This window comes from Lepidochelys olivacea (assembly GCF_965140295.1).
Source record: "Lepidochelys olivacea isolate rLepOli2 genome assembly, chromosome: 16".
Lineage (NCBI taxonomy): Eukaryota > Metazoa > Chordata > Testudines > Cheloniidae > Lepidochelys > Lepidochelys olivacea.
Window position 1 is genome coordinate 14,519,847 of NC_140426.1, and position 23,866 is coordinate 14,543,712.

Genomic DNA, 23,866 nt, shown 5'->3' on the forward strand with positions numbered 1-23,866 from the left:
AAACAAGGGTGTGACTGATAAACGTGCTGGAGGAAAAACCATCAGCTCTGTGCTCCACCGCGGGGGGTTGAATGGGTGCACGCCTCGGTGCAGCAGAGACGTTGTCCATGCACCCCTGGAGTGGAATTGTATCGTGGCTGTGTGAGCTGGGAGCAGATCCCCCGCTTACTCTGACACCCACAGGTGGGAATGACCCTTGTGCAGTCATCTTGACCATGGCTGATATTGCAAGAGGATACTCTCCCCCTGCACTTTGGGAGGGGAACACATGCAGGAGTGTGATGGCAAGGAGGTGGGAAGGGGACCTTGAAACTTACAAATGTCCCTTTGGGGACATGCCATTTCTCCCCCCACCCTGCAGAAGATCAGCCAAATCCATATCCGCTGATACGAACAAACCATGCTCTTGGTTACTACAGTCAGTGGAGATGCTCTGGATTTACACCCGTGTGACTGAGCGTCGTGTGACCCCTGATATTCAGGACACAGGAAGCAAAGTGTGCCCAGCAATGTGGAGCCGGCTGTGAACACCTATTCTGAACATCACTGCCGCCCCGGAGGATGCAGCTTGGAAAAGACTCCCCAGCCAGTGGAGAAGTCCTGGCTACCCTTCTGGGAAGGCTGTGGAGCTGCTACTTTCCCACCATAGCCAGGACCTGTCGGGTGTTCAAAGCAACACTGTTGAGATGTTTTTTGGGGGGAGTGGGGTTTTTTTTCCTGGTCCTTGTATTTGTATTGGTTTCCTAAAATAGGTTAATATATTTTAAAATTGCACAAGAAGCAGGGTGAGATAAGGAGGCTGGGAGGCAAACCCAGCTGGGTGCTTGGTACCTGCAGCTCCATTGATGCTGGCTTGCCAGTCTGACCCCCATCGACATCTGGGAGTCATGGGTGCTCAGCACCCCTGTGTACCAGGCCATGCCTTCAAAGGGATCTAATGCTGTTAGATGCCTTGCTCCCCTAATGTGTTTCGGACCCTCTGGGAAGCCCAGTTGTACATCTTGTACTGCCCTGGCAAATTCTGCAAAACCCGATAGGGTTCTGTAGAATGCAGTAAAGGAACTAGGGTTGATCCCCTTTTGGTATGCTTTTCTCTCTGCTGCTACTCTTCTGGGCTTCTGTAAACAGCTGGTCCGCTTAAACCACTCTGTGAATGATCCTTTGAACAGAACTGTCAAGTCACTCGTCCGGGTAGCTCCTATAAAAATCAGTCACTCTTGAATATAAGGTTGCATTTATAAAAGGTTAATATATGATGAATAGATGTTAGAAGCCTGTTACATACATGAGTAGCATGAATTAGAAACACATCGGTAGAAGGCATATATATGGTAATGAACCCTCGTTATAAGCAAGCCATTAGGCTCTCTAATAACCTTGGATTAGCCATTTATGAGAACATCTGTTAATCATTTATTAACCCGTTATAAACTATAAATGGAACCTTAATAGAAAGCGCGATGTAAACACCTGGATGGTAACATAACAGCATGCGGTTGTACCATTTCATGGGAGACGTTTGCTATAAAAGTAACTAGCAATGCAACTGAATGGGGTGCTGAAGTTTGCTTTTTTTCCCCTCCCCCCATTGCTTGGGCTGTGGAAGAACTTGGCAATGCAATTTCTTCCGCTCCCAGCTCCATCCTCTCCCAGCTGGCAAGCAGGGACATTTTCTAGTGTTTTGAATGAATGTCAACGCTGCCTCTTGATTTAGCAGCAGCATTCACCTCTGGGGCACCTTATCTGACCGCAACATCCTTCTTTTGTACAGGAGCTGCAGGGATGGGGGCCCAGCAGCACTGGGAAAAGCATTTGTTCATTCGCTCCTGCTGCTGTGCAGGCAGCCAGAGGAAGGTGATGTTTTGCTTGTAGATCCACAGATCGTGACTATTCGCTTTTTTTTTTTTTCATCAATTTTTCAGCAGTGGAGTTATGGATTTAAAAAACCAAACAGGGTACTAAGAATCCAGTTGGCTTATGTTCAGACGCAGCCTGACAGGACTCCTGGATTCTGTTCTTGAAGCTGCAGCTGAATTGCAGTGCAGCCTCCCTGTGCCTCAGTTTCCCATCGGGAGTCATGATTGTAATATAGCTCACCGGGGCATTGTGCGGCTTAATTCACTGTGTGAGATCCTCACGTACATGGTGTGCAAAGGTTTATTATAGCCTCGTTAGATTATACCAATGTCAAAGTGTTAGTTGTTGAGCCTGCCAGAGCCCCTTTAAGAGGTTCAAAGTACAAGAAGGCGCAGGCTAAAGGAGAAAGGTCGCTCTGTGCAAGGTCGCTCTGTGCCAGATCCTTAGCTCAGGGGCAGGCCCTCTCTGACTGCAGGTCCTCTCACTCAGCACGGAGGCCCAGATCCTCATGAGCTGCCGTGAAGTGTCAACATAACACATTTGGTAGCCTTGACTTGTGGTACTGCTTCCGAGTGACCCCCTGTATCTGGGATTGTCTGTCAAGCCAGCAAGGAGTGAATGTTTTGTAATGATTTGTATGGGAATAAATATTACTATGATCTTAGCCGCCATGTTTCTGTGAATTTGGATCTTGTATCATTCCAAGGCCTCAGAGAGGCTGCCCTGCCTCGTGACAGCTGCTGGTAATAGTGGAACGGACTTGGTTCATTAAAGTGTTTTGTGCCCTCTCGCCAGCCAGCACTGTGAACTTCCCCCCAGCAGTGCCAGAGCTGGCTCTACAGTACAGCGAGCTGCTTTCCCAGGTCGTCCTCTCGAGGGCTCCAGTGTGAATGCTGCTGAAAAGCAGCGTCCAGCACAGTGTGCAGTGGTGGGAGGTTCCCAACCGCAGTGTCCGCTCTGGGTCTGCTAGGACAGTGGGTAGAGTGGAAGGAAGAAAGGACGTATAGGGGAAAGCCCTTAATCTCCTTGTGAGTTTGCCATGGGGCTCATACTCCTTCCGTGTCATTCAGGTGCGTTGGGAGGATACATCTATTGATAGGGGGGAGTTGTCCAGATATATGCGTGATGGGCATCAGATAAATAGAGAAAAAGCCGGGGCCCTGGCAAAATCTGAACAAAACAAGACACTCCTCCCCCCGAAATAAACAGTTAAATTGTAAAGCTAAGCCATAGTTGCTATATACACACCTTCCTAATTTGACTAGTCCAGCATCAGGATTTCAAGTCCCAAGGGTCCCACAGGTAAAGTGACACTAGACTGATTACTCAGACCACAGGTTGTCTGGGAAGGGGCCATCCTGGTGGTGTATGGGTGCAGCGTAGTGAGGTGGGGCCTGATCCTGGCCTGAGGCCTCTAGATACTTCCTCATTATACATAATAAGTCCTGTGTATTTGTGGCTATTTTGGGGTCCTTTTTGTGCGGCTTCAGGCTGGGAGATAGTGATGCTGGTGCTGGTCCTAGGGCAGGATCAGGGCTGCCGCCGCAAAGCTAAACCGAAATAGACCTGACTTTGCTTCCTTATGGTGCAGGAAAAAGGCCTGAAAAGGGACCCCTCCAGTCAAGAGACAAGGGGGGTGGTGGTGTCTGCTTGTGTTTTCACCTAGAAAGTCAAGGTCCTTGTCTCCTGAACTCCACAGCCCGCTGGAGAGCTGATCGGATGATGGCAGCCAGAAGACCCCAGTGAGAGGCCAGGTGATTTTCATCCAGCCCTGTGAGGGCAGCGGGAGGGTGGAAGGCAGCTTCTGGCTCTATTGCGGTTGGTTCTCGGCGGCTGTCAGGAGCACCTGCGTGTCTGCCAGACTCGCCTTTTCAGCTGCTCGAACCAGTGCCTCATTTCTAGTGGCTTCATGGCAGGTCCCGTGTTCGTCCCCTCATGTCTGCCCTAGGCCTGCAGTGAGGACATGGCCCTGCTGGGGGGCTGGGCTTGCTCTCCTCTCCCCCAGGCCCTTCCCATCCCCACACCTGGGCTGTTGCCCTCCCATGGCCGGGGTGTGTGTGTGTGTGTGCAAAGTGTGGCTAACTTTCCATGTGCCCTGCTGAGAACTGCAGCCCCCAGCCCTGGACCCACAGCCTGCACCTGTCCCTCCCTTCTCTCCCACTCCCCCCAGCAGCAGCCCTGGACCCACAGCCTGCACCTGTCCCTCCCTTCTCTCCCACTCCCCCGAGCAGCAGCCCTGGATCCACCAGCCTGCAGCCCGCAGCCCCACAGCCTGCATATCCCCCACCCCCAGATCCTGCAGGCCCAGACCCACAACCTGCATCTTCCCCCCCCCCCCCGCAACTCCGATCCTGCAGCCCTGGACCCACAACCTGTAGCCCCCCCAGTCCCTCCAGAGAGACAGCTCCCTTCCCTCCCTGAGCCTGCAGCCACAGCCCCCAACCCCGGGCCGCCACCCCCCAGATCCTAGAGCTCCGGCCCCACAGCCTGCAGCTCCCAGCCCCGCTCCTCCAAGACCCTGGCTGCAGCCCGGTGCCCAGGAGGGGCGGGGGCGCCTGTCACAGCCTCAGGCGCAGGGGAGGAGGGAGGACGCGGCTCCTCCTGCCCCAGCCCGCGGGAGGAGCCGGGCCGGCGCTGCGGGCTGCAGCATGACCACGGCGGAGGCGAAGGACTATCTCCAGCGGGGAGCGATCCCGCAGCTCTTCGAGGTGAGGGGCGGGGGCGCCGGGGGCAGGGGACGGGCCCTGGGAGCCGGGGGGCTGCGCCCCGCTCTGCGCTGGGAGATCCCAGGGAAGGGACGGGGGTCCCAGGCTCTCCCGCTCCCGGGGGCAGCTCCAGCCCTCTCTGGGTACCCCAGACTCCAGCCCCGGTAACCCCTCCCCTCCCCAGCTCCATGCCCCGTGTACCCCTCCCGTATACCCCGCGCCCCTGCCTTGCCCTCCCCTTCACCAACCCTCACACGGTACCCCTGCCACCCTCCCGCTATCCCTCCCCTCATACCCCGGTCCCCTGCCTGCCACCCTCCCCTCCACCTCCCCTCACACCCCCGTCCCCTGCCACCCTCCCGCTATCCCTCCCCTCATACCCCGGTCCCCTGCCTGCCACCCTCCCCTCCACCTCCCCTCACACATCCCGTCCCCTGCCACCCTCCCGCTATCCCTCCCCTCATACCCCGGTCCCCTGCCTGCCACCCTCCCCTCCCCTCACACCCCCTGTCTCCTGCCACCCTCCCGCTATCCCTCCCCTCATACCCCAGTCCCCTGCCTGCCACCCTCCCCTCCACCTCCCCTCACACATCCCGTCCCCTGCCACCCTCCCGCTATCCCTCCCCTCATACCCCGGTCCCCTGCCTGCCACCCTCCCCTCCCCTCACACCCCCTGTCTCCTGCCACCCTCCCGCTATCCCTCCCCTCATACCCCGGTCCCCTGCCTGCCACCCTCCCCTCCACCTCCCCTCACACATCCCGTCCCCTGCCACCCTCCCGCTATCCCTCCCCTCATACCCCGGTCCCCTGCCTGCCACCCTCCCCTCCACCTCCCCTCACACATCCCGTCCCCTGCCACCCTCCCGCTATCCCTCCCCTTATACCCCGGTCCCCTGCCTGCCACCCTCCCCTCCACCTCCCCTCACACATCCCGTCCCCTGTCACCCTCCCGCTATCCCTCCCCTTATACCCCTGTCCCCTGCCTGCCACCCTCCCCTCCCCTCACACCCCCTGTCTCCTGCCACCCTCCTGCTATCCCTCCCCGAACACCCCCGTCCCCTGCCACCCTCCCGCTATCCCTCCCCTCATACCCCGGTCCCCTGCCTGCCACCCTCCCCTCCACCTCCCCTCACACATCCCGTCCCCTGTCACCCTCCCGCTATCCCTCCCCTTATACCCCTGTCCCCTGCCTGCCACCCTCCCCTCCCCTCACACCCCCTGTCTCCTGCCACCCTCCTGCTATCCCTCCCCGAACACCCCCGTCCCCTGCCACCCTCCCGCTATCCCTCCCCTCATACCCCGGTCCCCTGCCTGCCACCCTCCCCTCCACCTCCCCTCACACATCCCGTCCCCTGTCACCCTCCCGCTATCCCTCCCCTCATACCCCTGTCCCCTGCCTGCCACCCTCCCCTCCCCTCACACCCCCTGTCTCCTGCCACCCTCCTGCTATCCCTCCCCTCACATCCCCATCCCCTGCCACCCTTCCGCTATCCCTCCCCTCATACCCCTGTCCCCTGCCTGCCACCGTCCCCTCCCCTCACACACCCATCTCCTGCCACCCTCCTGCTATCCCTCCCCTCACACCCCCCGTCCCCTGCCACCCTCCCGCTATCCCTCCCCTCATACCCCTGTCCCCTGCCTGCCACCCTCCCCTCCCCTCCCACCCCCTGTCTCCTGCCACCCTCCTGCTACCCCTCCCCTCATACCCCTGTCTCCTGCCACCCTCCTGCTACCCCTCCCTTCATACCCCTGTCCCCTGCCACCCTCCTGCTATCCCTCCCCTCATACCCCTGTCCCCTGCCTGCCACCGTCCCCTCCACCTCCCCTCACACACCCCGTCCCCTGCCACCCTCCCGCTATCCCTCCCCTCATACCCCTGTCCCCTGCCTGCCACCGTCCCCTCCACCTCCCCTCACACACCCGTCTCCTGCCACCCTCCTGCTATCCCTCCCCTCACACCCCCCGTCCCCTGCCACCCTCCTGCTATCCCTCCCCTCACACCCCCCGTCCCCTGCCACCCTCCTGCTATCCCTCCCCTCATACCCCTGTCCCCTGCCACCCTCCCACTATCCCTCCCCTCATACCCCTGTCCCCTGCCTGCCACCCTCCCCTCCCCTCACACCCCCTGTCTCCTGCCACCCTCCTGCTATCCCTCCCCTCATACCCCTGTCCCCTGCCACCCTCCCGCTATCCCTCCCCTCATAAACCTGTCCCCTGCCTACCACCCTCCCCTCCACCTTCCCTCACACCCCCGTCCCCTGCCACCCTCCTGCTATCCCTCCCTTCATACCCCTGTTCCCTGCCTGCCACCGTCCCCTCCACCTCCCCTCACACACCCCGTCTCCTGCCACCCTCCAGCTATCCCTCCCCTCCTACCTCTGTCCGCCACCCTCCCCTCCACCTCCCCTCACACATCCCGTCCCCTGCCACCCTCCCGCTATCCCTCCCCTCATACCCCTGTCCCCTGCCTGCCACCCTCCCCTCCACCTCCCCTCACACATCCCGTCCCCTGTCACCCTCCCGCTATCCCTCCCCTCATACCCCTGTCCCCTGCCTGCCACCGTCCCCTCCACCTCCCCTCACACACCCGTCTCCTGCCACCCTCCCGCTATCCCTCCCCTCATACCTCGGTCCCCTGCCTGCCACCCTCCCCTCCACCTCCCCTCACACATCCCGTCCCCTGTCACCCTCCCGCTATCCCTCCCCTTATACCCCTGTCCCCTGCCTGCCACCCTCCCCTCCCCTCACACCCCCTGTCTCCTGCCACCCTCCTACTATCCCTCCCCGAACACCCCCGTCCCCTGCCACCCTCCCGCTATCCCTCCCCTCATACCCCTGTCCCCTGCCTGCCACCCTCCCCTCCCCTCACACCCCCTGTCTCCTGCCACCCTCCTGCTATCCCTCCCCTCACACCCCCATCCCCTGCCACCCTCCCGCTATCCCTCCCCTCATACCCCTGTCCCCTGCCTGCCACCGTCCCCTCCCCTCACACACCCGTCTCCTGCCACCCTCCTGCTATCCCTCCCCTCACACCCCCCGTCCCCTGCCACCCTCCCGCTATCCCTCCCCTCATACCCCTGTCCCCTGCCTGCCACCCTCCCCTCCCCTCCCACCCCCTGTCTCCTGCCACCCTCCTGCTACCCCTCCCCTCATACCCCTGTCCCCTGCCACCCTCCTGCTATCCCTCCCCTCATACCCCTGTCCCCTGCCTGCCACCATCCCCTCCACCTCCCCTCACACACCCCGTCCCCTGCCACCCTCCCGCTATCCCTCCCCTCATACCCCTGTCCCCTGCCTGCCACCGTCCCCTCCACCTCCCCTCACACACCCGTCTCCTGCCACCCTCCTGCTATCCCTCCCCTCACACCCCCCGTCCCCTGCCACCCTCCTGCTATCCCTCCCCTCACACCCCCCGTCCCCTGCCACCCTCCTGCTATCCCTCCCCTCATACCCCTGTCCCCTGCCACCCTCCCGCTATCCCTCCCCTCACACACCCCATCCCCTGCCTGCCACCCTCCCCTCCACCTCCCCTCACACATCCCGTCCCCTGTCACCCTCCCGCTATCCCTCCCCTCATACCCCTGTCCCCTGCCTGCCACCCTCCCCTCCCCTCACACCCCCTGTCTCCTGCCACCCTCCTGCTATCCCTCCCCTCACATCCCCATCCCCTGCCACCCTCCCGCTATCCCTCCCCTCATACCCCTGTCCCCTGCCTGCCACCGTCCCCTCCCCTCACACACCCATCTCCTGCCACCCTCCTGCTATCCCTCCCCTCACACCCCCCGTCCCCTGCCACCCTCCCGCTATCCCTCCCCTCATACCCCTGTCCCCTGCCTGCCACCCTCCCCTCCCCTCCCACCCCCTGTCTCCTGCCACCCTCCTGCTACCCCTCCCCTCATACCCCTGTCTCCTGCCACCCTCCTGCTACCCCTCCCTTCATACCCCTGTCCCCTGCCACCCTCCTGCTATCCCTCCCCTCACACACCCCGTCCCCTGCCACCCTCCCGCTATCCCTCCCCTCATACCCCTGTCCCCTGCCTGCCACCGTCCCCTCCACCTCCCCTCACACACCCGTCTCCTGCCACCCTCCTGCTATCCCTCCCCTCACACCCCCCGTCCCCTGCCACCCTCCTGCTATCCCTCCCCTCATACCCCTGTCCCCTGCCACCCTCCCACTATCCCTCCCCTCATACCCCTGTCCCCTGCCTGCCACCCTCCCCTCCCCTCACACCCCCTGTCTCCTGCCACCCTCCTGCTATCCCTCCCCTCATACCCCTGTCCCCTGCCACCCTCCTGCTATCCCTCCCCTCACACACCCCGTCCCCTGCCACCCTCCCGCTATCCCTCCCCTCATAAACCTGTCCCCTGCCTACCACCCTCCCCTCCACCTTCCCTCACACCCCCGTCCCCTGCCACCCTCCAGCTATCCCTCCCCTCCTACCTCTGTCCGCCACCCTCCCCTCCACCTCCCCTCACACCCCCTTTCCTCTGCCCCTTCCCCTCACACCCCCTGTCCCCTGCCACCATCCATCTACATCCCTCCCCTCCACCTGCTCTCACACCCCCTGTCCCCTGCCACCCTCTCCTCTACCTCCCCTCACAGCCCCTGTCCCCTGCCACCGTCCATCTACATCCCTCCCCTCCACCTCTCTTCATACCTCAAGGCCTCCAACAGCCTCATACTACTCCCCTCCCCTCATATACCATGCCCTCCAGCAGCACCCCTAGTCCCTTCTCCCTTCATATCCCTGGGCCCCTTCCCTGTTCTCTCTCTCACCGTGTGCCCTCTCCCCTCTCTCCCTTTTTACCAGCAAGAGTGACCCTGTAGAAAAACATTCAGTCCAAGCCATGTACGAGTGCAGCACTCCCTCTGCCCCCCACAAACATGGCTCTCAGTGCAAGGGCGTGAAGGGGCAGGGGTCTCCTGACCCTGGAGCTCCCATGCAGGAGCCCCCGAGTGCCCTTCCCGGCGCTATCATTGATGCTCTCTATGGCCTTGGGCGAGTCCCTTCCCCTCTCTGAGCCTGGCTCCCAGCGTATAGGGACTTCCAGAGGGAAAATCCCAGGCCCTAACGGGCCCTTGAATGCACAGAGAGCCTCTAGAGCGGGTGGCTGGAAGCTGAAGCCAGACAAATCCAGAGGAGAAATAAGGCACCATTATGTTAACAGTGAGAGTGATTAACCATAGGAACAACCTACCAGGCCAGTGGTGGGTTCTCCGTCTGGTGAGGTTTTCAAGACAAGACTGGACACCTTCCTGGAAGATGTGCTTTGGTTATTGGGCACAACAGAGGGGTAACTGGCTGCGCTTCTCTGGCCTGGCTCCTACAGGAGGGAAGACAGACTGGGTGATTAATGATTTGCGACTCTAAAATCTTTGCCGAGCTCTTGGCGATTGCCTGAAGACAAGAGCTAAGGATTTATTATTCTCCAATGGCAGAAGACACTTCCGGACGGGGCCCATAGCAACATGCAAATCTCTGTCTCCCAGCCTGGAGCACTCACCGCTCCCAGGCCTATGCTCTCTCATGCAATGGTGCTTTGAAGCAGCTGCTTTGAAAGGAGCCATGGCACTCATACCCCTGCAGTTGCCTTTGATCCTACCAGGTGCACCCCTCTCCCCCCAACACAGGCTGTTTGTTCCTGTGGCTGGGCTGGAGCGTTCGTGCTCCCCCCCGCCCCACATTTTGTTCCTAGCTGCTTCGAGTGGTTTGAGGCGCTTGCGGCTTCTCATCATGGCTGTTAGCAAACACTGATGTGGAAACGAGCGAGCTGTCACTCATTAATATAACAAGTGAGCAACATTGCCAGCAGCGCCAGCCCCAGTGGGAATCAAAGCAGGTGATCTTCCCACCTGCACAATAGTCCCCCTGGACTTTGCTGCCGTTGGGCCACAGGGCTGTAGGAGACCCTGTGGTCATGTGGCTCAGAGACGGCACTTGTCTCTCATTCTTGCTCCTTGGTTACCCCCGGGAACGTCATGCAGTGGTGTTGCAGGACTAGCAGCCCTTGATACCACACACTAAGAGAGACACAGGTGAGCTGAGGGGTTGGAGCAGGGGAATCCAGACACCTGGGTTCTCTTCCCTACCTCTTCTATTGGCCCTTTGCCTCCTTAGGCAAGCCAGGTCACTTCTCTATGCTTCTCTCTGTAGGTACCTGCCTCAGCAGGCTGATAAGAGGATTTGTTAGTGAATATTTGCAGAGTGCTTTAAGGATCCCTGCTCCGCTAAGCACTGATAAACTAGGGCTGGATTCCACCACCGTCACTCACGCCAAGTAGAATCTTATTCCACTGTTCTCCTGAGTTCCTTCCACGGCGTGAGTGGCAGAATCTGACCCACAGCCAGCGTGCCGGAGCTGTGTCTCTGGGATGGCAATGGAGGCGGTACAGTCACGTCTCTGTGCTCGGAGGCTGTGCGCTAGCATGGAGAATATGGCAGGTGGGTCATGGCTCAGTTCGGCGGGCCCCGCACCACCGTGCTTTGCGAGAGCAGGTGCTGTGAGAGTGGAGGCTACACGGTGCTGGCCGCCAGCAAGCAGCGGGAACGTGGTGTACCAGTGCTGGAGAGAGGGGCCTGGACGCTGAGCTGTGATAGCACCTTTCCTCAGGGTGGGCCAGTGTCATTAGCTCTGTGTGACAGGCGGGATCAGCCCTATGGCTCCAGCGAGCCCCGTGTCAGGTATTTGCAGCCATCAGTACCAAAGGCTTCAGAGGAAGGTGGCCCCTCACCCCTGAGCACAGCCAGGCCTCGCTCACTGTCTCCTTGGACTGCAACATATGCAGATGTCGAGCACAGTAAAACCACGGCACCCACCAGTGTAATGAAAGCGTGAGTCTCTGAGCATAAACACGTGCCAGGACTTGGGCTATGGTGTCCTGCTAGGCTCCTGGAGGGACAAGCGCCTCCCTCATCTCCATCCTTCCTCCTAGTACACCAGAACCATGAAGCTCTCCAACAAGAACAGGCAGAGGTGATTCCAGCACTCCACAGATTTCATTGCTGCCCCTGCTCTGCAGAATCTCACCCCCCAATTCTCCCTCTCTTTTCCCTGCTGTCTCTCACCCCACCTTGTCTGACCTGTGTCTGCTTCCTTCCCAGAGCATGCTAACAGGCTTGATGTATTACCACCCTGAGGACCCCATTGACTACCTGGAGCGTTGCTTGCAGAAGGTCCGGGAGCTGGGTGGTCCCGAGAAGGTGCAATGGGACACTTTCATTGGCCAGGAGCGGCGGACCTTACCCCCCATCAATGGCGGGCAAGGGAAGAAACCTATTTTCTGGACAGGTGAGCTGCATCTTGAACTGGTGTCTGTTCAGAGTGAGGGGGGATCAGGGGCAGGACTGCTCGTGAGCAAACTTTCTCGGGGGCCTGAGTACGTGCAAATGCACACAGATCCCAGTGCACATGCGTGAGCACGTCTGCCCATGGGTTGGCACAGGCTTGTGTGCACCTGCACATGCCCGGACACATACCTGTTGCTCAGCTGCATGTATACCTGTCTTAGCAGGCTCATCCATGTGTTCACACCTATATCCCTATGTGCCACTCAGGTCAGCTCCTCAGTGTATCAGCACTGTAACCACCTGAGTGGGCCGTGTGCAGTCCACTGCAGCTGATGCATTGCCCCTGGTTTCTCCTACAGACCCCCTTGCAGGGCCATACCGCCGGTATGGGTGCCTGCCACCCATCCAGAGCCAGTTCTCCATCGAGAGTGACTCGGACATGACAGAGTCCACTGGACTGATCCAGGAGTATGACGTCTTCAACCCCAGTAGACCCCGCCCCAAAATCATCTTTGTCATTGGTGAGAAACTTGCTTTCCTGCAGCTGTGGGATGAGCTGTGCAGTTTGGGTAATCCCTCTAGGGAGAGGCGGAAGAATAAGTGAGCATGGGAGAGCGAGAGGGAGGGGAGAAGAGAGGCAGAGGAAGGATGGGGAGATAGAGATGAGAGACAAATGAAGAAACATACTGTAATCTCCAGTGATTTCCCTATTAGACAGCCACATACTAAGGAAGAGGACAATTTGCAAGCCTCAGTTTCCACATCTGTAAAATGGGCATAATGCTGTGCTGCTTTGCTGGGGGCTGGAAAGGATTAATTCATAAATATGTGTTAAACACTTTGAGATCCTGGAATGGGAGGCGCTGGAGAAGGATCATTATTCCCCTAAGGATGGCTTCTTCTCCTCTGTTTCCCCACCATTCCTGATGAGTTTGGAGGGCGTTTGGTTGTTGTCAACATTATATATGTTGTTGCTAGCGTAGCTATTTTGGGGGAAATGGCCTCTTACCTCTTTAATGTCCGCAGCCAGCTTGTCCCCACACTTACATCGGTGGAACTCCACTGGTTTCCTCCTGATTTATTCTAGTGTAGGTGAGAGAAGAACCAGGCCTTAGTATTCAATGGTGGGAACTCAGCTGCCTTATCAGAGGCTCCTTCATCAGTTCAGTGAAGAAACCCAAAGCTGGTTAATCCCATATTGGGGAATTGACCCTGGCACCTCTGTGTTGAATGCGAATGCTGCAGACAACAGAAACAGGTGCTTGATAAATCCCATGAATATCTGGGGAACCAGGAGTAGAACCCGTGTTCTCTTGCTCGAAGAACACAGCAATTACCACTTGAGCTTTTCCTGAGCTGCTAGTAGGTAACTTACTTGCACACATGTACCCCTTGGGGAGAACCTTGGCAGGGCAAGGAAAGAGCCTCTTGGCCAACACTTGGGGATGCTCAGGCATGGATGCCTCTTTGACCCTCTCTTGCTTGGCAGGGGGCCCTGGCAGCGGGAAGGGCACTCAGAGCACCAAGATGGCCTCCCACTTCGGCTTCGTCTGCATCTTGGTGGGTGAGATCCTGCGCAACCAGCTGATCCACCATGCCACCAGCGACAGGAAGTGGGAGCTGATCGCCAAGATAATCGCCAATGGGGAACTGGCCCCACCAGTGAGTCATGGCCAGAGCTTTCTATCACTCCTTCAACGCAGCCTGAGGGGGCATCCATCCAGGCCGCAACAGACTCCCTGCCTTCTGCACTCATGGTCCTGAGGCCTCTTCTGGCAGCCTCTGTCTGGTCAACAGGACCCTGCCGGCTTGGGGCAGATGTTTCATGGCCCCACAGCCTGCTTGGAGAGGCACCAGGGAAATATTTTCCATGCTCTGCCCTCCCACTTTTGCTGAGTTCATGTCAGTGGCTGCTCCCAGTGCTGGGACCTGGGACACAACACTTTCATGGTGGGGAGTCCTGTCTCCCATCGATCTGGAGCTCGTAATAGCACCCTTGGTGATGTCCACAAGATAATGGGCAAAACAGTAGCCTGTTTCGGCCACCCAGTGTCTCTGTTGGGTCTTGTTTGGCTATATCCTCAGGAAAGGTGGTGGCCGGTCAGCCTTGGGGGCCCAAGTATTGAGCTATCCACGGGCTAGCAGCTGTGCAAGCTTCCCATGCTACCCAGCCAGGCTGCTTCTCTCTAAGGTCAAGAGGGGAGTGTGACCCATGATGCCTAGGGCAGCCTCACTGGAAATGCCAAGGTCAGGGCAGGCTGCAGAGGGAGAGCAGATACTCCCAAGCCTGGGCGGTAACACTGAAGTCAAACTCCCTAACCAGTCACAAACTGCTTCTGATCTCTCCCACTGGTTATCAAGAAGCAAAAAAGAAATCACACAACCCCCTTTATTGCATTCCCATTCTTTGGCTCCCAGTCAACACCTAGGTCCAGTACAATGAGAAGTTATTTAAAAAACTCTGCTCACATATACAAAATGTCACAGCCACGTTACCAGGTCAGTATAGGTTTGGATCTTACCCAAAATACCACGCTGCCAGCCAATCCTTTGGTGTCTAAAACTAAAGGTTTATTATAAAGAAAAAAGAAAGAATAAGGAGAGAGATGTTAAATGGTAAAACAACGTACAAAGTACAAAGTACAAAGTACAAAGTAAAACAACGTACAAATACGTACAAAGACTTCAAAATCCATCAGGTTCCTCGCAGTATTGGTGAGTTTGCTGGCTTGAAAGTCCCTCTGGAACACATCCACAGCTTGGATGGGTCATTCAGTCCTTTGTTCAGAGCTTCGTTTGTAGGAAGGTTACTCCAGAGGTAAGAAGCAGGCCTGAAGACAAGAAGCAGGACTGAAGACAAAATGGAGAAGATGCAGCTGCCTTTTATAGTCTTTTGCCATGTGGCCTGTGCTTCCTTTGTTCCAAACACAAGCTGCCCAGCATATGGCCTGGAAGCCTTAGAGTTCTGTCCACAGACATGCCCTTGCTGAGTCATAAGGTGTAGCCCTTGAACCTTTCAATGGGTTCACTGTACGGTTGATGTTCCTTGGTGAGCCATCAAGCAGGCCCAGAAGCATGGCACAAGTTTTAAATACAGACATACATACATATCTATAACTCCTAATACAAAGGTGATACAAACAAGATTATCATACTTGCCAAATTATAACATTTTTGCAGATACTTGACATGGCATATCTGGCACAACTCATTGCAATTTTACAATATTGGTGTTCATAATATCCTAACGTGCCCCCCAAATTCCATACAGCGTCACAGGGAGTTACGGAACCATAGCCCAGTTAGGTGTCTCTGCTGAGCCTGCCAACAAGGGGACAATTAGTGTCAATTACAATGGTGGGTTTTGTGCTCTCAACACTGTTCCATCAGGAACCGGACTGAGACCCACCAAACTCATGTCCCATAGGCCATCTGGCAGCCACCAACTGGGAATGACTTTTGGGTTCCTTCTGAGCCGGGCTGGGTTCAGCCCAGTGGCCTGTAGGTGAGAGGCTCAGTCTCCATCCCCCATTACGAGCCCCTCGAGAGGTCTCTTTGCCTTGCAGGAAACTACCATTGAGGAGCTGAAGCAGCAGTTCATTAAGCAGCAAGACGCCAAAGGCTTTGTGGTGGATGGGTTCCCCCGGGAGATAGGACAGGCCTTCACCTTCGAGGAGCAGGTGAGGTGCAGCTGTGGAAAAACAAAGGGGCTTTACAAGCCTTTGCTGTCCATCCTGGGCTGCCCCTTTCCCTGTGCCCTCATCAGGCACCAGCTCCCTGGGGCCTTCTCTGAAGGTGTGTCCCTCTCCTGGCACCCTGTGCCCCGGGCCTCTCCGAAGAGCATTCCCACACCTGGCACTATATTCCTTGGACATGCTGCTTTGTCCTTTCCTTTCTCTGGTTATTGCATGTTGGCCGAGCCCCTCCATGCTGCCCCCTCCCCCCCGGCCTCAGGACGTGTGCCCCAGCTCCAGGCTCTGCTCTCTGAGGACACAGGGCATGGCTTGGCAAAACCCAACTACACAGAGGACAAAGACCGTTGCTCTCGGTGACCCTTTGCTGGCCAAAGACAGGTGCATGGCTCAGTTTCCCCCTCCTCTCCTAAGACACACACCTGCCCTGGGTGCCAGCCTGGGTGCTCTGGAGCTGCCATGGTAGTGCCGCTCCTCTCCGAGGGCATGTCAGGCGCCCGCTGTTATTCCCGCACTGCCGAAGGACGATGGGAGCCCGGCCAGCCCTACAGAGGGAGGAGTAACATCTGCGCTTAGGGTCCCAGATGGGATCATGATCGACTCACTTCAGCCCAAGGGTCCTGGGAATGCCTGGACCCTTCTAGTCCCTGAGGGACAGGGCGTCACTGATTCAGGGATGCCACGGGGCTCTTCAGACCCCTCTGTGGGATGGCAGGACTCATTGGAGACCTGCAGCTCCTCTGTGGAAGGGGGGCGTGTTGATGTGGAGGGGCTGGCAGCCATTAGAGTCCTTTGCTGATGGGGTCTCAGCTCCCAAGGAGCCCTGAAATCCTCAGAGCCCCTGTCAGGCCCATCAAGGACTCCCCAGAGCCCCCTGTAGGGAAGGGATTACCACTGTATTGCCTCTGAGTGCTTGTCTCTCTCACTGGCAGATCGGCTCCCCAGACCTGGTGGTTTTCTTGGCCTGCTCCAACCAATGTCTCCGGCAGCGTCTGGAGAAACGGGCGCAGGAGCAGGGCCGGCCGGACGATAATGCCCACGCCATTGACCGGAGGGTGGAGACCTTCAAGCAGAACATCTCGCTGATTGTGAAATATTATCAGGAAAAGAGCATCATCGTCCGGGTAAGGCTCCGTTGGGGCAGCCTGCGCCTGGATTGGGACACAGCCTTTCCCACTGAAGCTGGTCTAGTTAGTAGTCCCAGACACCAACACTTGCACAGATCCAAGCCCTGGGTCTTGATGTCCTGGTTACCAGCTTGATTTAGGGTCCTGACACATACTGGGTCCAGGTCTCTGGTACTGATCACAAAGGGTAAGCATGGGACATGCTCACAGGACCCTGGCACTGACCTGCCTAATGTGCACTATGGCCCTGAGGTCTCGTTCTTCTGAGATGCAGGTGGGATTCACTGTGGGGGAGTCCTGAACCCCAGCGTGGAGTGGAGTTCCCGGTCTCCCTTCCCCCACCACACCCCTCCCCCACCCCCAGAACCCGGCTGATGGCTGTCTCGGTCTTCCCTCTTTCAGTTTGACGCAGACAGAGAGGAGGAGGATGTATTTGGTGACATCAGCGCCATGGTTCAGGAGCGGCTCTTCCCGCATGGCATCAATACAGCAGGTGAGAGCAGAGCCCCTTAGGTGCACTCAGGACAACTGGCCAAGGAAACTGGGCTGCTTCCGGGCACACAGACCCCTGGGAGTTGTAACTCCATGTCCAGATGGGACCCGCCCCGGCCTGCTCTGCACAGGGCGAGCCCCTTACGGCCGGCTTTTGGAATCTGAAGTAAATTTGGGGGCTCCCATCCCCTCCTACTTGTGCAAGAGCCATGGCATAGCTAGCGGGGGAGGCGATGGAGGTGCTCCGGCAGTGATGCACCCCAGAGTCTTTGTTCCCTTCGCGGGAGTCCCTGCAACTTGGAGGCAGCTCCGGCCCTTGGATTGCGTGAGCCCCACAAAGCTGGTGCGCTCCTCCCCCTGCCCCACCTGTCTCCCTGCCCCGCCGGTGCTCTGCAGTCCGGCTTGTGTTGCTGATTTCTCTGGGGTTCGCCCAGTGGCATCATGAGAGAGGTGGGTGGGAGACTTGACCGCTGACTTCTGCATGGGCCAGGGAGCAGCACTCAGCTGAGCTCAGGGCATCCAGCTGTCCGGGTGATCCCCAAAACCCTCTAGTCCCTAGGGAATCAGCGCAGCCTAATGGTTAGAGCCAGGACGTGGGAGACGAGAGGGCTGACTCTGTACCTGGCCCTGCCATCAACTTTGTGTGACACTGGGCAGTTCCCTTCACCTCTCTGCTTTCCCCAGTCTGTACAATGGTGAGAATGATACAGACCCAGCCCACCAGGGACTGCGAGGGCTCTTTAATGAGAAGGTTTTTTTTAAAGGCACAAAGATACCTTGGGCACCCAACCGCCATTGAAAATCAATGAGACAGGGGCACCTCAGTGTCCTTTGTAAGCCTCCCCCTTGGTGCAAAGTGCTTTGATATTCCCAGGTGAGAAGGGCGGTGTCGTTGTTCTGGTCCCTGCGTGCAGTACGAGGGAAGAGAAGGGAGTGTCTATCTGCCCGCTGGAGGAACAGTGACTGGCAGAGACCATCGGCCCTCAGAAGCCCCCACCGCACTGTCCACCGTGGCCGAGCGGGGCCGGGTCGCCGGGGTGACATTCTCATCTTGGGGCAGGCTCCATCCTTGTGGAAGCCTCCCCCACCGTTCTCTGGGGCATGACACCACGCCAGGCGAGGGCTCTGCAGATTTCGCTGCCCTCTGCTTTCGGGGCGTCTCCGCTGGGAGCCGGAAGGGGAGTCCATTTCCAGAGGCAATGGGGAAGAGTCACCTAAAGTAGCAGAGATCCCCGGGATGCTTTTAACCCATTCCAAGACATGCCTCATCCTGTGGGAAACAGGAACCCGAATACCCCGTCCCCAGGCTTATTCCGAGCGCCTGACCTCACCTCGGTGTCTGGCAGGAAAAAACCAGCAGGGATGAGCCCATCTCTGCACCAGGCAACACAGAACCCCAGGGTGATTTTTGCACAAGGCTGGCATGGAGGGCATTGCACCCGCACAAGTGCCAGTGGAGGGATGGAGGGAAGCAGCTTGTGCCTCCTCTCTGCATAGGCTGTTGGGGTCCAGGCAGCTCATAGCACAGGCTAGGGCAGCCCCAAGGCTGGCAGACTCTCTCATTCACAGTGCCCCCCGCCATCCAACCCACTAACCAAACACACAGCTGTTCCCCTAGAGTCTGAAAATCTCCCCAAAGACCCCACTTCCTGTAGCTACCCAGGAGACACTACTGCCAAGTGCAAAGCACCTTAGAACATGGGGTAAGCCATACTACCTCAATAGGGAGACTGAGGCACGGAGGCATCATGTGACTTGCCCAAGGTCACATTGCAAGCCAATGGCAGTCCAGAATAGACCTCAGAGCTCTTGACGCCCAGGCTGGTGTGCTGCCCACTGGGCCATGCTGTCTGCAGTACATAGTCTGTGCATCTCTGCCTCCTCCTGGACAGTTTGGAAAGGATCTATTAATGTGGCACCCCTTCTCCCGCCCAGGCATCTACCCTGCAGGGGCTTCCAGCTCCTCTCTGATTCTTCCACCATCATTCCCACTGTTCTAGCTTGCTTTTGACTATGCCCATGTGCCCACACACACACACACTATGCACGGACCCTGGGCTAATCTCACAGCGACATTGAGCTCATCCCCACCCACGCCTTTTAATATCTGCGGCAGGCAGCCACTGTTGCTCTGCAGGGCCCTATTGATCAGCCCTTCAAATCTCCCACTCACTGTGCAGTGTAGCCTTTTGCAAAGCAATCCTAAGAGGGTGCCAGAGCTCAGAGGTCCCTGGGTCCCTGCAGCAGCAGTCTGATCCTGGAACAGATTGGCACAGCTGGCTCCGATGACCCTGAGAGGAACACGGAAACGCGTGTGTAGTGGGTGGAAGGAGCCAAGGATGGGATGGGGGTTTCCTAAGGTACAGAGGGTTAGTTATGGCTCTGATAGACAACTGCACTTACGGATGCTGATCTGACAAGACTTCAAACCCGTCCCATTGCTAGCACTCCCCCTGTGTCCCCCTGTCATCCCCTCACCCCCACCCCCTGAACCCTCGGGGTATTTGACATGGCTTCCTGGTGACTGTTTATCTCTCTGGCTTAGGGTCTCCACAGTTGGCTCTGTTAGACTCGCCTTATGGTGCAGACAGAGAACATCCTCAGGAGGAAGATGAGGAAGGGCAGGTAAGGCTGCAGTGACGCTCCCCAGGCCCCAGCTAGGAGCCTAAGGGAGATGCCATTGGAATTTCTAGGCCCGGGATTGGAAATTAACAAAACTTCCTCTTGAAGGGTCAAAAACAGGAACCAGGGATGCTCCCGTGGGCCTGTGGAAACATACTGCAGAGTCCACATGCTGGAGCCATCAGCAGCCAGTGGGCTGAGGTCAGGAACAGCCGCAGCACAGAGCAGGGAACAGAGAATGCAGGGTGGGCGGTGAGCACCCGGAGAACGCCAGGGGAGGAGAGAGTGGAGCAGGTAGAGGAGGGAAAGGGAGCGTAGGGGGATAGAGAATGGGGAAGGGGTGCTGCTGGACGGGATCCCAGGGAAGAGAAGCGGCGATGGATGGTGAGCCCCAGATGGATGGGCCGAGTACGCCTGACAATTCTAAGCAACTCCCTGGTGGAGGGATGGAAGGGGCGGGAGCCCTGATGTGGGTCTGTGTGTGTTATGGTGCGTGAGCTTTCTAGGAGATGGGAGAGGAGACTGGCTACCGGGAGAGCCGTGGGGCGAGTAAGCAGCTGCAGGCATGTGGTGCTTGGGGAGCTCGGAAGGGACTGCAGTTTGACAAAGGGAACATTTAACATCGAGCTGGGCTGCTGTGGGCCGTACTTTAAACCCTGTCTTACCACGGCTGCAGCTCCCTGATTGTGAGACCCCCCTCACTCACTTTTTTCAGACCACTTTAGGCACTGTGCATGCACAGGGGGGCTAGCCCATCCCTCACACGGCGTCAGCTGTGCTGAGCCGGGCAGCTGATGCTGTTGCACCCGGGTCTGCTCCAGAAGGATCCTGGCTCTCATCAGCGCAGCGGGGCCTGGGGGAGTGGGCAGGATGGCTGCTTTTTCACCCCCTGCTGATTCCAGATCACCTGCATCATGCCAACCTGGGGGCCCTGTTTGGCTGAGTGGGTGTGGAGGAGATGGAGCAGCGCTATGCTGCGTTCACTCTGCCCTAAACCCACCCTGGCCTGCAACCTCCTTTTCCTGAGGAGACTAGCCCTGCGGCAAACGCCTGGGGCAGGCTGGACAAGCCGCCCCCACCAAAAACAGTCCATGTGGGGGCAGGGAAGCCTCCCCCATGACAGCCCCAAGGCAGCAGACAATCCCCCCGACCTGTGGTCCCAGAGAGAGTCAGTTAAAGCCAGCCCTGGCCTCTGCCCATCTCTGGCTCATCCACCCTGGGCCCTGCTGCTGTGTTGACTGCAAGCCCGGCTGAGTGTCAGGGGCCTAGTTCCTGATCCCAGCTGGTGAATTGCCCCCAGCCACCAGCAAGGAGGGGCGTGTGTGGGTGGGTGTCAGGCGGGAGGCAGAGCAGCTGGCCTGAGCCATCACTGGATTGTCTGGGAGACAGAGGTGCAGCGTCTTCAGGCTGGGCTGGTTTAGCTGGGGCAGGGGAATTAATTCCATGGGGCCCTTGTCTTGGGGCCGCTGTGGGACGGGCTAGCCCTCAGTTGTGCAGCTTCCACTTTGGAGCCTGCCCAGAGGAAATGGTTTCTAATGGCTCCGCATCCAAACGCTGTCATTGCTTGAAAGACCAGCCTGGGATTATAAACCACCTCCTCCCTCTTCTTCCTGCCCACCGGGGTGGTTCCTTCAGGCTTGCCTCACACAAGATTGCAAGCTACTAGAGGCAGGGACTGTCTCTTGCCATATGTCTGTACAGCACCTAGCACAATGGGGCCCAGAGCTGGCACCCGGCTGTTCTGATGCCTCCGAGGCGAGGGGCTGTATTAAGGCACAGGCTCAGTAACTGTTATGCTGTCACTGCTCGGCATCACTTCTTGGCATTCAGAGTAAGTGAATACACACAACAGAAGTAAATAAACAGTGAATAATCCAGGAGTAATAACTCAAGGTGCTGAGTGGCCTTTTTCATAGTATTCTATATACACCAGGGACTTGAGCCTCGCAACTCCCCTAACTACTATCCCAAGGGGAAACTGAGGCACGGGGAAGTGACTTGCCTGAGGCCACACAACAAGGCAGTGGGCAGAGCTGGGAATGGAAGCCCAGTGTCCTGCTTCCTTCTTCTTCATGCTTCCTTCTTCCACCTGGACACACAAGCAAAAGGGAGTAAGACGAAGAAGATCCTACAGCAGCATTTTAACAGCTGCGCTGCCTGGTACACTGGATGGCTCCCCCATCTGGTTCTGCTGCCCCCATGCAGTAGGCAAGGTCTTTGTGGGGTTGCTTGCCCTGGTGCTGCAGCAGGGCCCAGCAGTGCAGGGGTTAGCTCCCCCAAAGCACTGTCCCTTGTTTGGGTGCAGTTCTGGAGGGGAGGGGACAGGAAGAGCTATTTTCACCTTCCATCAGACGAACAGATAGGTCTGAGCAAGGAGACCCCCTTATGGTCCAGAGTGGCTGCTGTCTGAGCAGCAGCACGTCCCCGGATGGAGCTGTGCTGTGCCTCTCTGGGTGCCTGGCAGATGGCAGGAAGAGGCTGTTGTAGCCAGAGTATTTTAGTACTTCCTGGGGAGGTGCGGGGGGTGGGGGGGGATTTCCAGACAGTTCCCAGGGGGTGAGTCCCCACTCGCCACATCACAAAAGCTGACCTCCCCCGGGGCCAACCAGCACATGGAACAGTTCCCCCTTGAGCCCTAGAGGGGGTCCCCCCAGGGCACATTTGCAGGGCTGCATGTGGAGAAAGCTTGCCCTGCTGCTGCTCATGCCACATCTGATCTGGGGATCAGTGCAGAACCTCGCCCCAGGGCTACCATACCTGCCCCCTGCACTCCAAACAGGGCTGGGAAGGGGGTCAGGAAACGGCACTTCAGCCTCCTTTGTGGGTGCAAACGTGCTGGGCCCCCTTCTGGCCTCAGTCACAGAGCTGCAACACTGCAATAGCCCTACAAGCTTCAGGGGACTCACCCTGGATGACAGGCCAAATTCTAGCCCTGCCTGTTGACTTCAATGGGAGCAGGATTGGGCCCCAAGACCTGAGCTGAGCCTGGCCCCATTCTCCCTGCTGTAACTCCAGCACTTCCAGCCAGCTCCTCTGTGCTCTCGCTCTCACTGGGCTCTTTGTCTGCACCATGCACTCCCCCCTTCTCCCCTAAATCATTGCTATGCAGATCACATCCCTGGGAGTCAGGTGTCTCTCTGCTGGCTCAGCTCAGAGGCTGTGAGAAATCTCCCTCCCGGCATGCAGTGCGAATGACAGTGTTATATGTAGAGTAAAAATAGCCAGGGAGGACATGCAGGGCAGCTGGCTGCACAGAACCGGACCTGGTTGCTCTCTGCCCCCTTGCACTTCTGCATCCCAACACTGAGAGGTCAGTACGCAAAGCCCCCAGGGCCTGCGCAGGAGGGCAGGGGAACAGGGTTTTGCTGGGTTTTGTTGGAGGGGAGGGTTGCTTTGGACCCCTCCCGGCTGCTGCTCAGAGTCTTGTTTTGTTTCCCATCTGCTCTCCCGCCCCAGGAGCCAGACGGGGGGGTGGCGGGACGGTTATTTGGCTTGTGAGGCAGCTCGGGGCGGCTGCTGGCCCTGGCAGACTCTGTCCATAGCTGTTTGTCACGGGCAGTCCAGATTCCCAGCACTCCCCGGGCGAGTTGATGTTTATCCCTTTGCTGGCTGCTCTGCACACGTGCACTGGGTGTGCGTCTGGGTTTGCCTGTGACTGTGGTGAAAGCTCCAGTCTGGAAGTGAGGACTTCTGGCTTCTGATCCCAGCTCTGCCCTGGCCGCACAATGACCTTGGGCAGGTCATGTGACTCCTGTGGCTCAGTTTCCCCATCTGGATGACAATACCTACCTTCCCCCACACCCAGGCAAGTCGGGAGGCTTAATTAAGATTGTCAAGGGTGCCTTGATTTGCGCAGCTGGACTCTGCAGGAGCAATGCAAAGTCTATTATTCCTGGTACCTGCTTGTGACTTTGGGCCGGGCTTCTGGCGTGTCCATTGTGTAGGTGGTGCAGCGTGGCTGAGCTCTCTGCATGCCTGCAGGAGTCAGTGCATGCGGGCAGTATTGGCTGTGCCTTGTGAGTGTCGGCCTGTGGTAGCGGGTGGCTTTGCTGCTCCCTGTGTGTGTTGTCTGCCTGGTTTAG

General features: G+C 57.9%; 1 protein-coding gene and 1 long non-coding RNA gene across 5 annotated transcripts in view; one reads left to right on the forward strand and one right to left on the reverse strand.

The window, feature by feature from the left end:
* Positions 1 to 4,437: 4,437 nt before the first annotated feature.
* Positions 4,438 to 23,866, forward strand: part of AK1 (adenylate kinase 1) — a 44,250-nt gene continuing 24,821 nt past the window's right edge. Inside the window, exons 1-8 of one of the 3 annotated variants that reach the window (XM_084650061.1) lie at positions 4,438 to 4,565; positions 11,666 to 11,852; positions 12,211 to 12,372; positions 13,341 to 13,513; positions 15,418 to 15,531; positions 16,476 to 16,667; positions 17,073 to 17,163; positions 19,708 to 19,787. In XM_084650061.1, coding sequence (XP_084506187.1) covers positions 4,506 to 4,565; positions 11,666 to 11,852; positions 12,211 to 12,372; positions 13,341 to 13,513; positions 15,418 to 15,531; positions 16,476 to 16,667; positions 17,073 to 17,163; positions 19,708 to 19,787 — 1,059 coding nt within the window. In that variant the 5' untranslated portion in view covers positions 4,438 to 4,505. Of the gene's footprint in view, positions 4,566 to 11,665; positions 11,853 to 12,210; positions 12,373 to 13,340; positions 13,514 to 15,417; positions 15,532 to 16,475; positions 16,668 to 17,072; positions 17,164 to 19,707; positions 19,788 to 22,948; positions 23,095 to 23,449; positions 23,590 to 23,866 lie in introns of those variants that run through there. The other 2 variants (XM_084650064.1, XM_084650062.1) reach the window with 2 other exon arrangements.
* LOC311532038 lies at positions 15,426 to 22,840 on the reverse strand. Of its 2 annotated transcripts, XR_014714324.1 has the most exons (5): positions 22,691 to 22,840; positions 21,787 to 21,873; positions 19,336 to 19,453; positions 15,966 to 16,088; positions 15,444 to 15,542 (listed from the first exon to the last, which is right to left on the reverse strand). It is a non-coding gene; the product is annotated as an uncharacterized lncRNA (long non-coding RNA). The 2 variants fall into 2 exon arrangements; XR_014714323.1 differs by lacking the exon at positions 15,966 to 16,088 and having other exon boundaries at positions 15,426 to 15,542.